The following is an 11,169-nucleotide window of genomic DNA, read 5'->3' on the forward strand; positions in this document are numbered from 1 at the left end:
AGCGTATCAAAGGCTTGTATGTGATGGGAAAATGTTGTATCAACTGCTTTCTAATCGAGTCATATTTGTACTTGACGGATTCGACGACTTTTCACTTCCTCTAAAAAAAGTTTGGCTGGAGCTTTACCGGCAGTACAGTGTGGTAGTGGAAAAACTGCGCTTATTATTTGACTCGATCCTCAGATCATCAAAAGTTTTTATGCAACCTCCACCACAGCTAAAGCCTCTGCCAGATTCTTTTCTGGGGCAATTGGAGGACGATGTTCGCTTGAGTAGCATTCCAAGGGAAGATGTAACTGAGACGTTGGGAAAATTGGGAATATGTGGAAGTGAAATAAAGAGTCCGCCGAGAGAAACGGTCGAAAAAAAATCACCTCCACTATCACCCTCAGTGAACGCACAACCACGAAGTGGTAAAGAGTCCCCTCCTATACCACCTGTTGCTACTGAAAAGAAAGAGGCGGCATTCTCTATGGATGAGCTTTTTGTCAGCGCACCCGCAGCAGAATCAGGACCGGCGGTTCCTTCTGCTCCAGCCGATCCCTTGGTGGATAACCAGCATTTTCCGTTGTTCAGTCCTCAATCTGAAGAAAATATTGGGCCGGAAAATCTTGGGGATCACTATGCTGCTTTAAACACGGTAATTGATGATGGGTGGTCAACCGGTGCCCCCGTATCTTGGGAAGGTACCCCATCCGTACAATACTCAACTGCGGCTCCAGTTGCAGATGGAATGTCTCATACCGTATGGGGAGGAACTTATTCCTCAGCAACTGATGCGATTCCAAAACAAGGCAATGAAAACGTTTTCAAGGAATTATATAATGAAGAACAAAAGGGTTGGCATGCCAATAACATTTAGTGATACCTACAGCTTTTGAGTGAAAACCGAGAAAGTATTGTCATGACGCTTTGGTTATTGCTACTAGTAATTGCAAGAGTATTAATGTTTGAGAAGAGAAGAGAGATTAGTGGAAAAGTTTTTCAGTTTTTGTTTTCTTTTGAGGCGGGAAGGCGTTTCCTTTTTTTTTTAACTTTTTTTTGTTGTTGTTTGTGTGTGTGAGTAAATTATTTGAAATATTGTTACTAATACCTTCATTTCGAGGAAGGAAATCAATGATTTTAAAAGAGTTTTGTGCAGAGGGCTATGAACGGATACCAGAGGCCATAGCTTCGGGGGCGCAGCGTGTTGAGATTTGTGCCCGTTTGGATGTTGGCGGCGTCACCCCGTCCGCTGATACAATTCAAAAGACAGTGGAATATTGCCACTCTAGAAATGCTATGGTAATGGTTATTATACGCTGTAGGGAGGGCAATTTCTATTACAGTGATGAGGAATTCCAGGTAATGTTGAAAAGCGTGATATTGGCGAGGCGTTTAGGGGCAGATGGTGTTGTTTTTGGCGCCATTGACGTCCTTGGCAATGTGGACCCCCGAATTGGCATCCTATTGTCTGCTGCCAAAGGGATGTCTCTGACGTTTCACATGGCTTTTGATGAAATCCCTACCGAAAAGCAATTTCAGGCCATTGATGCGTTAACGGCCTACGGATTTCACCGGATTCTAACCCATGGAGGATCCGCAAGTACCAATATTGAAGAAAATTTGGATTGGCTGAAGGAACTCGTTTTATATGCAAAAAATAGAATATCTATAATGCCCGGAGGTGGCGTTACTAGTTTGAATGCTGAGAAAATTGCCAGGGATCTGGGTGTTACTGAGGTTCATGGAACACGGGTTGTGAGATTTGTTTAACAATTGGTATAATTTTTTCTTTGGGAGAGGGATATATATATAAGTACTTACGGTAATCTGCACGATTCTCTCCCCGTGTGGCTTTGTTTGTCTGTTAAAATGTTTTCTATGTTGATATTGGTGAGGAAATTCCCTTTTTGCTATGTTTATTAGTTTGCAAGCAACGTAATAAAGTAAAGGAGGCAATTATGCGATCCCTCCGGTTAAATAGATTGATTACTGTCGCCGCCTTAGCGCGGTCACAATCCGGTAGTGGCAGCGGTCGGTACCAACAGCGTGAGCAGCAGCAGCAGCAACAGCAGCAACAACAACAACGATTTGGTGGTCCTCGCGATGGTCGGCCTCTGAGGGGAAGGCCCCCGCAGAACTTTCAACAAGGTGGCTATCGCAATTCGTTAAACGAGCCCCAGCTCGTGGCAAAGCTACTGGAGCTCTACCCAAGTGGGAAGTCGTGGATGCCCATAAACAAATGGGCCTCGTCCATACCCGAGGAGATTCAAGAAGCGTTGGTGGCTTTTGGTGGCCTAGCACAGTTTACTGCATCACAAAGCAATTTTTTTATTGTGCGAAAAGAGAACGGGACAGTGGTTGTCTCACTTTCCACAATGGCTTCGGAACTGTGCGCTAAAAGGGAGAAAAACATTAAAAAACGCGAGGAAAAGGCTGCCGCCTTTTCTGCCCGTCGTCGGGATGATTCGAGACGTCAGAGAGGACGCGACTGAGCACTTTGCGATGTGACGATGTGGTACCGTTTTTTAATTTTCCGCTTTGTTTTTTTGTTTTTGAATTTGCCAAAGAATGGTGAAAAAGAAGGTTGGAGAAGGAGCAGGGATGACCTTGTGATTTGGCGCGAGAAGCAAAATAAGATAATAATAATAATAATAATAATAATAATAATAATAATAATAATGAAGTCTTTTTCTTGTCGTTGTGTTTGTTCTGGCTCGTTGCAATCCTTCTGGGTTCTCTGTTAACACACCCAAAACAACAAATCAACAAAGAAAGGGCAGGATTGGGGTCATGGTGCACTACTCAAGGAAGCCTCAGGTGAGCTCGAAGAGCGCCAAGGCGAAGGTCAGTGATCTCCGCTGCCACTTCAAGAACACGTTTGAGACAGCGAATGTGATCAACGGCATGCCCCTTCGCAAGGCACAGCAGCTGTACCGTCAGGTTCTTGCTAAGACACGCTGCATTCCTTTTAAGCGCTACAATGGCAAGATTGGCCGTACCGCTCAGGCGAAGGAGTGGGGACAGACAAAGGGACGTTGGCCACGCAAGTCTGTTGTTGCAATGCTCTCACTGCTGAAGAATGCCGAGGCAAACGCCATCGAGAAGGGTCTTGACCCCAACAAGATGGTCATCAAACACGTGCAGGTGGATCAGGCCGCCCGCATGCGCCGCCGCACTTACCGCGCTCACGGCCGTATTACGCCGTACATGTGCAGTCCGTGCCATGTGCAGCTCTTCATGACTCAGCCCCAGGAGCGTGTCCCTGTGCCGAAAAGCCAGCCGAAGAAGTAGAGTGATCTGACGGCCTGTCTTTGTGCTTATTTTTTTTTTTTTTGTTTTATTATTTATTTATTTTCTTGTTGTCTCTCTTTCTGGTAAGCACTTTTTTAAAATAGGCACACTTCTAGTTGATGAGGTTACCTTTTTTTTTTCTCAAAGACTGTTGTTTTTTTCCTCTTTTTTTTTTTTTTTTTTTTTTTTTGGAGGGGGCTTGTTTCTCTCATTTTGGACGGTTACTTATTGATTTAGGTGTATACAAACGAATTTTTTTTTAGAAATGTTTTTTAGGTCTTTTCTTGGGCGTTCCTGGCATGCTTCACAGACAACCGCAGATCGACTCTTGGTGTCTCATCATCATCATCGGCTAATCGATAGCCGTTATTGGGATTGTGCAACTCCGTCCAAAGCACTTTCTGTGTTGGGTCTGCTGGTTAGATCAGGTACGATGATAGACAAGCTTGACAAGGCCGCCTCAGAGGCTTTGAGTGCAATGGGTCCTAGCATGACAATGAGCGAGCAGGCTCTTTTGGGCAAGTGGTCGTCGTTCTTGCGCTTGAAGATTTCTGCGGACGGTTCCTCAAGTACCCCCCAAAACGTTGGGTCGGATATATGCAGTACGGATATTAACGAGAGCGTTGTGGCGTTGTATTCCCTTTTCATAAGGGATTCTCAGACGAGTGTTCTGGCAGGGGAGAGATCCATTGTCCTTTCAACAGATTCAGTGCTGCGGTTAGACCCCATTTCGTCTCTAATGCTCTTAGAAATGATGCTTTCGAAATCGTTTCGGCAGGGTGCTGCTTGGCGAAATGAAAATATTGCTGGAGCGCTTCTTACTCGTCTTAGATATCATGTGATTTACAGCAATGTGATTGGGTTTAAGGCTCTTTGGTGGATTCTCCACATTCTTAGCGACAAAGAGTCCGTTTTGCAAAGAAGGTCGGTCGAAAGTGGTCGTCTCTTTAGGGCGTGTCTCAGGCGTCTTCATGACATGCTACCAGGACTAACACCTGGTGACTGTCTTCTGCTATTCCCATTGTTGAAAAACTCCCTTTACGACAAACCATTTATTATCTGTGCCGATATTATGAGGCGAGTCGTGACGTGCGAATTAGAAGAGTTGGGTGTTGTACCAACCTCTGTCATAATGCATACCTTGGAGTGTGGGGATCTAGTTCCCCCGTTTCGTCGTCGACTGTATCAACTACTCTGCGAGGATTACCGTATGGGCGATATTGGGAAAGGAGAGTGTTTGTTTCTTCTTTCAATCATAGCCACATCACCCGACATGGACGAGGTTGAAAAAAATAATTATGAGGATGATACTGGATGTACACTTTGTGAGTCTCTCTTCGCGCAGCTTTACGTCACTGCCAAAAGCATGAATGCCGTCGAGTGCGTCCAGGTCCTTGAATACATGGAATTTTTGGCCACCTCACACTTTTCAGTAACTATTCCGCAAGACTTATTGGAAAGACTAAAGAAGAGAGTTTTTTCTTGGACAAGGCAGGCCTTGAAACGACCCAACTTGACGGTGCTGGAGCTACAGTGTGAAGTTGAAGCAATACATCGTCTTGAAGGAGTTCTCAGAAGATCGGTCCTTCTTCCTTTTCTTGCCGGTGATGCGGCGGTAATTGGTGAGATTTCCAGAAAAGTCAATTATCGTCTAAAAAGGCCCATAGAGGGAAATGTGGCCTGAGTATATATATATATATATATACAAGAAATGAAGCGGGCGCCTTGAAATTTGTTGTTGTTGTTTTTGATTTGTAGTTTGCTCCAAAATATGCGCTTGAGCGGTGGAAGGTTTGAGCGTGAGAGCCGAGAATGAAATGTAAATAATGGGGTTTTCCCGTGTTATTTTATGGTTAACTGGGAACTGCGATCTCTTTTTCTTTATAAATGGGTTTTGTTTTTACACCTTTTTGAAATTTGACAAGGGCTGCTGTAGAAAAGTGGGAGAGGAACAATGCAATTAGTTTGTCTGGGGCTTGCGGTGGCCATGCTCTTTGCCGTTTGTGCGGAGTGCGCGGATTCGATGGCCCTCATGTTCGCAAGAGAGATATCTCTTCGTGATGTGGGAAACGTAAGCGTGAGCGCTTCTTTTAACGATGCGGCTTCAAAGTATGTGGAAAATGCTTTTAAGCCGAATACTGTTTTTGCCGAGTCTTTTGCGTCGCCTCCAGATGTGGCTATTGTTGCGAGGCACTGGTTTGTTGGTGCCCAAGATAAGGTTCTTGATTCCTTTCGTGAACTGAACGCCCTCTTCGACAAATGGTCGATGACGCCTGTCGCCGCGTTGGTGAGCAGCTTGAACCAACTGTCATTTACCGATCTAGGGAGACAACCATCAGTTGTCAGCTTCAACGATAACTGCAGTTACGGTGACGAGAGTATTGGCATTGGTTCTCCGGACTTTGGCTTTGATAATCTTTCATTTCTTTTTACTATGCAAGTAAACCCCAGTAATGGCTTGAAACAGCGGCTCTGCCAAATTCTTTCAATGCACGATTGCACTCTTATCACACTGGACAGTTCTAAAGAAATCGACGGGCTATATGTGGCGCAAGTGACAATAACCTCGTCCAACAGGAACCTTCTGCTTATAAAAATTCTGAACAACGTTCAGCATGTTTCGATTCTTTTTTTGGATCGCATTCTTCTTGTTCGCGTGGCAGGTGTACAGGTGTACCTCCGGAAAAAGCTTCCACCTCTTACTTACAAGGGAAATACGGCTGATTGCCTTTCACATTATTGGTATTTAATCTTTTTGATGTTGCTTTTACCTTTAGCACTCATTGCCGGGCAACGCCTTAAAGCATGTGGAGCCGAATCTGGTAGAAAATCTATTCGTGCCATGGAGTGGGATATTCGTAGTGGGGTCCGCTTTAAGGGCCAGTTTCAGACACATTTCTCTGGTAGAGGTCAGGCCTCTTCGGCCGTCATTTCAGGAATTTTTCCTTCGGGGACTCAGCATGGTGTTCAGAACCGAGAGTACGCAGTTTGGCAAAATGCCCCAGGAGCGAAACAATTCCCACACCAAGGACAAAATATGTATTATGACCCCAATAATGCCTGGCAACCCGGTGAGGGGCAAGATAGTCAGCAAATTTACCCCATTACTAGTCGAGTTTAGTTGGAATACGAGGGTCATGTATAATTGGCTGGCAATATATATATATATATTTGTATATTCATGCGGGGAGGAAAAAGCAAATGCATTTGCCCGGGTATGAGAAAGAAAAAGGTTCTGAGCTTCTCGGTCCTTAACTTTTTTTTTTTTTTATGTGGCACTAATTGTGGGTATGGGTATCGGTTGTAGATGTTCTTCTATTGCTGCCACGGCCTGAGGTTGGCTGTTTTTTCCCTCAATAATAAAAAACAAAAACAAAGAAATAAACAAAAAAATTTTGTTTATCTTTGTGGTGGTAGAGACGCGTTTTTATTGATACTTTTCCCCGGACAAATCTTCCATTAGAAAAGAGTGAAAAACAGTAATAATAATAATAATAGTAATAGTAATAAGGAATTGTGTCTCTTCAGGTGGGTTTAGCACCCGTTGCAGCTTTTTTGATTTTTTTTTTTTTTTTGGTGGGATTAAATTTTCTTTCTCTTCCTATTTATATACATGTTTTTTCTTTTGGGTATGAAATGTTGAGAATAACAAAAAGGGTAAAGGAGGGAATTACATTCCCTTCATTGCAATGCTGCGCCTAGGGTCATATCTTCTGTGTGCCAAATCGATTCAACGTATGGCTGGGGCTGCCGAGCTGTCAAAAGACTACAAAAAGATAGAGGATGAGGAAAAATATCTTGCGGAAGCGGAGGCGAAGCGCAAGGAGTATGAAAATTATCCCTTGCGCTATCGATTGCTGGAGTGCAAACCCGGATTGCCACTTGCTCTGACCAAGTTGAAGTACCTCCTGGCCTGCCGGAGGACACATCCTGAAGCCGGCGGCAATGCGGAAGACTTCCTGCGGGTTAGTCTTGCGTACCAGGACATCATGAAGGACTACGGCGTGGAGACTGTTGAGAACAAGATTGTGAACCTGGGCAATTTCCAGGTGGATGACCACGAAGCACGAAACTATTTGGAGGCACGTGCCCAAATAAAGAGTTTTATACCTATCTCCACCCTAACGGATCATATTAGGAAGATTGAAGAAGTTAAGGCGCGTCTTGGAGACGACTTGGCAGAAAAAATAGCCGCCAATGACGATGAGGCGATGCTTCTTCTTGAGGACATTGAAGAAATTATGGAGGAGGATGGTCTTCGTACCGTTCGACTGGGGCTGCTTGAGGATGGCAGTGTCAGAGTGGAGAACAAGATGCTCCTTACCGATGGTACTGAAAAGCCATTATGCCTTGAGAAACTTTCCAAGAACCAAGAGGAACAAATTAAAAAAAGGGAAGCAGCTGATGATGGCACTTTGAAAAGTGTGAGCGACGAACCAACTGGGCAGCAAGAATCAAATCTCAATTTGGGACAAGACACGGATGGAGGTGAAAAGGCCATATGGACAGCAGATGTCAGTGCCGAAGACATTGAGGTTCTTACGGCAAAGGACAAAGTACAAGATCGCTCAGATGTGGCTGGACTGGCATCTCGGACAGCTACAGAGGTGATGAAAAACACGGAGATAGTGAAGCAGGTTCGTCTTGAATCCTCCATACTTTTTGTTTTTTCTCTGTGCATTTTTCTGGTTGTGTACGTCTACATAGAGGGACTGATGCGCGCAAAGATGCAAAGCAAGAAACGACCCGAGACTATGGAGCATGTTACAACAGATACAATGCTCCCATGGTGGGGAAATGATGCTGAGTACGAAAGCCAAGTGAAACGTATTTTTGTGGAAGAATGGCGTCGGGCCCGCGCGAGCTCTCGTCGCGTCCAGACGTTTCAAGATGGCGTTGCCCGGGAGTCGTTGGATGAGGAGACCAAAAAGGAGATGGATCTCAAAATATTCACTGTGACGGCTGAGCGTCTACGGGAGATGAGGGAGCGTGCGGACAAACACACTGGTCGCCAATAATTCGGTAGTGGTGTGTGTGTTGTTTTTTCTTGGGTGTTATGTTTTGTTTATATTTTTATTTTGTAGACTGACTTAGAGCAAAATGTGCTCCATACTTTTTTTCCCCTTTTACTTATGTGTCTAGGGATTAGGGAGGGGGGTTATTTATTCTCTTCTTGGCTCTAGACGGTGTAAGCAACATCATTGGGTGTGTTTCTTTTTTCTATAAGTACTGGCGTTTTTTTTTTTTTTTCTTTCTTTCCTTATCCCTTTCTCTTTTCTTATCTCTATTTGCTTCACATTTTGTTCTTCTTTCTATGACTCTCTGCTCTCGCGTGGCCTACAAAAAATTTATCCCTCATACTTTTTAAAGGAAAGATGGCGGTTGCTTTTATTTTCGACGCCGGCTCCCTTTACCAAGTGAGTGAAAACGGGGGCGAATTGATCTGTCTGCCTCTGGTGTGTCCGATTCAGTCAGGGGCCGATGTGGCCTGCTTCAGTGTGGAGGAGTTTTACTTTGTTGAGCGTGACTCGCCCCTTCTCTTGCGACGCTGGAGGGTGTCGCTTGACTGCAAAGAGTATGCACTTCCCGGCCCGGTCCAAAACGTCCTCGTTCACCGTCAGAAGGTGTACTGTTGTGGTAAAGACTCTCTTTTTGTCTTTGACCCCCTCTCTGAGGAGTTTGAGACGCTGGAACTCCAGCGCGGAGCATCCGATTTAGAGGCGTTGGATCATGGGTTTGTTTTTTTGGATGAGAATCAGGAGATTTATGCATACCAATTCAACCAGTGCCCTAGGAAGGTGGAACTGACGAGAAGGGGAATTCGGCTATTGGGCCGTTATAGCCAATACGTCGTTGTTCTATTGGACTCGGGTCAAATAGTATGCGTGAATGAGAAGGGTGAAGTTTGGGATGAAATCCTCTCTTATACATTTACGAAGCCCTTCATTTCTTTGAGCTCAGGTGCTCTCCTTACCGTGAACGAAGGAGGCAAAATATGCCTGTATGCAAGGGACACCACGACTCCGATTGTTAGTGAACTTCAGGTAACCGAGCCGAAACTTCTTTCCGTGCCTTCTGCCCAGCCTGAGGGTTCGTGCTTGATCTGCCTCTGTGATTTCGAGGAGGGTGGTGGGGTCACGTTGGACTGTGGTCACCGCTTCCATCGTGATTGCCTTGCCGAGTTTTCCTCTCGGGCCGACGGTTTTCGGGCAAAGGGAGAGCACGTGGTTTTCACGTATGCCGTTTGCCCAGGGGGGTGCGGCAGTCAAATTCGTCATGCCGCTGCCCCTCTCTCCGAATACATGGGACGTTTGCGTCGGGAAATTAACTTAGACGCAGAAAATCGTCTTCGAGAAATGAAAAACAAAACGGTAGAGGATTTACTGTATTATATCTGTTGCCGCTGTGAAAAACCTTTTTACGGAGGTGAACGCCGATGCTTCCGTTCCAATAATGTGGAGCCCGTTAAAAAGCCTTGCGAGTTAATTTGCTCGGAATGCAATGACGATTTTCTCTGTCCAGTTCACAAGCACAATTACGTCCTTTATAAGTGCCGATATTGCTGCAACCCCGCAACACACTTGTCATTTGGCAATCGTTATTTGTGTAACCGATGCGATGAACGTTGGGAGACGACCGAACCAGAGCCTATAGCATGCCCAGGTCCTGGTGAATGCCCGCTTAAGGGCGCACACAGTACAGATGGTTCCATTCCTCTTGGATGCATGCTTTGTGCGTCATTCAGTGCGATGCATATCAACCTTTTTGCCCCTTTTTAGTTTCTAGGGCAACGGTGGCCTGTCGGATCTCGTGCCTTCTTGAATCGGGAGGGGGCACTTTTTTGCAAAAAGGGATACATATGCGTGTGGTAATTTTTTACTTTTCTTCTTTTCTTTTTTTTTTTATGGGCGGGGGAAATGAATGCACTGGAAACGAAAACAAAGACAAGTTAGCCGATAGTATCGATCAGAGTAGTAAAAGATACTTACATGTCGGGCCGGGTGTACAGATTCTTTACCGGCAGGGAGCAGCCGCAGTGGCTGTGGGATCTCGCATTGGAAATTCGTATCCCGGCTGTATTCTTGGCGTATGTTGTGTACGTCAACACGCGTTGCTACTATGACGCGCTTAATGCCTATCAAGCGAACTCCCGATGGGCCATGACAAGTGGGAAGCTTTTGGAGCTCCGGAAACTGAACTATCGGTACATCAGTGTTCCTCGATACGCGGTGCGGTACGAATACGAAGTTGACGGCAAAAAGTACGTGTCGACGAGGGCGACAACTGGAACTCCCTACAGGAACTGGATGGAACGGTTTTACAACGACACCATCACCGAGTCCCAATATCTTCAGGCAATCCCCGTGCTTCGTTTGGGTGAGCGCTGCACTGTTTTTTACGACAAGAAAAACCCAGGGGCGCACTCGGCCCTTGCCCACGACGCCAACTCATTTGAAATTTCAATTCTGAGCTTCTTTACCGTCGTCCCCCTACTCATGGGGTATCTTATGAAGGCACATTGGTGGATGCTCAAAAAGGCGTACATGCCGAACAAAAAAATGCGCGTTCGCTTTCCACCAACAGCCCGTCCGCCCCCTCCTCCGGAGCCGCCGAAAAATGTCTCGCAGATCTCTCCGCTTCCCAAGTCATGAGTGACGAGAGGGAAGTAGGGAAGGAGGAAGAGATGAGATTTGAAAAAGGAAACGGTGGAGAGGGAAGAAAAGGCCCGGAAATGAAATGACACCAAACTATCTCACGCTTGATATTTCTCTTCCTGCGATAGGGATTACCGACACAATCACACTTTGGAATCCCACTTGTTATTGTGCATTTTTGTTGTTGTTGCTTTTATTTCATTTGTTCTGCAAACCACGAAAAAAAAAAAAAAAAAGC

At 45.4% G+C, this 11,169-nt stretch overlaps 9 protein-coding genes across 9 annotated transcripts in view, besides 8 other annotated features; all 9 read left to right on the top strand.

The window, feature by feature from the left end:
* Tc00.1047053509875.190 (clathrin coat assembly protein, putative) overlaps positions 1 to 862 on the top strand; it is a gene marked incomplete at both ends in the record, with an annotated part of 1,503 nt that extends 641 nt beyond the window's left edge. Inside the window, one exon of the mRNA XM_814985.1 lies at positions 1 to 862. This exon is cut by the window's left edge and continues 641 nt beyond it. Coding sequence (XP_820078.1) covers positions 1 to 862 — 862 coding nt within the window.
* Positions 1 to 11,169: part of a sequence feature (heterozygous, non-Esmeraldo-like haplotype) that runs on past the window's edge.
* Tc00.1047053509875.200 (copper homeostasis protein, putative) lies at positions 1,117 to 1,755 on the top strand (the record flags this gene model as incomplete). The annotated part of the gene is made up of 1 exon (XM_814986.1): positions 1,117 to 1,755. One exon carries the CDS (start codon positions 1,117 to 1,119, stop codon positions 1,753 to 1,755), a length of 639 nt encoding a protein of 212 aa, XP_820079.1.
* On the top strand, positions 1,944 to 2,477 carry Tc00.1047053509875.204 (hypothetical protein, conserved; the record flags this gene model as incomplete). The annotated part of the gene is made up of 1 exon (XM_814993.1): positions 1,944 to 2,477. One exon carries the CDS (start codon positions 1,944 to 1,946, stop codon positions 2,475 to 2,477), a length of 534 nt encoding a protein of 177 aa, XP_820086.1.
* Positions 2,035 to 2,068: a microsatellite.
* Positions 2,622 to 2,665: a microsatellite.
* On the top strand, positions 2,776 to 3,276 carry Tc00.1047053509875.210 (60S ribosomal protein L17, putative; the record flags this gene model as incomplete). Its single annotated transcript, XM_814987.1, has 1 exon — positions 2,776 to 3,276. One exon carries the CDS (start codon positions 2,776 to 2,778, stop codon positions 3,274 to 3,276), a length of 501 nt encoding a protein of 166 aa, XP_820080.1.
* Positions 3,303 to 3,358: a sequence feature (T-rich).
* Positions 3,431 to 3,466: a microsatellite.
* Positions 3,542 to 4,960, top strand: Tc00.1047053509875.220 (hypothetical protein, conserved; the record flags this gene model as incomplete). Its single annotated transcript, XM_814988.1, has 1 exon — positions 3,542 to 4,960. The coding sequence occupies one exon, from the start codon at positions 3,542 to 3,544 to the stop codon at positions 4,958 to 4,960; it is 1,419 nt and encodes a 472-aa protein (XP_820081.1).
* Positions 4,962 to 4,981: a microsatellite.
* On the top strand, positions 5,231 to 6,397 carry Tc00.1047053509875.230 (hypothetical protein, conserved; the record flags this gene model as incomplete). The annotated part of the gene is made up of 1 exon (XM_814989.1): positions 5,231 to 6,397. One exon carries the CDS (start codon positions 5,231 to 5,233, stop codon positions 6,395 to 6,397), a length of 1,167 nt encoding a protein of 388 aa, XP_820082.1.
* Positions 6,752 to 6,786: a microsatellite.
* Tc00.1047053509875.240 (hypothetical protein, conserved) lies at positions 6,966 to 8,294 on the top strand (the record flags this gene model as incomplete). The annotated part of the gene is made up of 1 exon (XM_814990.1): positions 6,966 to 8,294. One exon carries the CDS (start codon positions 6,966 to 6,968, stop codon positions 8,292 to 8,294), a length of 1,329 nt encoding a protein of 442 aa, XP_820083.1.
* Positions 8,512 to 8,556: a sequence feature (CT-rich).
* On the top strand, positions 8,652 to 10,055 carry Tc00.1047053509875.250 (hypothetical protein, conserved; the record flags this gene model as incomplete). Its single annotated transcript, XM_814991.1, has 1 exon — positions 8,652 to 10,055. The coding sequence occupies one exon, from the start codon at positions 8,652 to 8,654 to the stop codon at positions 10,053 to 10,055; it is 1,404 nt and encodes a 467-aa protein (XP_820084.1).
* Tc00.1047053509875.260 (hypothetical protein, conserved) lies at positions 10,266 to 10,928 on the top strand (the record flags this gene model as incomplete). The annotated part of the gene is made up of 1 exon (XM_814992.1): positions 10,266 to 10,928. The coding sequence occupies one exon, from the start codon at positions 10,266 to 10,268 to the stop codon at positions 10,926 to 10,928; it is 663 nt and encodes a 220-aa protein (XP_820085.1).

This window comes from Trypanosoma cruzi, genomic scaffold, assembly GCF_000209065.1.
Source record: "Trypanosoma cruzi strain CL Brener 1047053516499 genomic scaffold, whole genome shotgun sequence".
Taxonomy (NCBI): Eukaryota; Euglenozoa; class Kinetoplastea; order Trypanosomatida; family Trypanosomatidae; genus Trypanosoma; species Trypanosoma cruzi.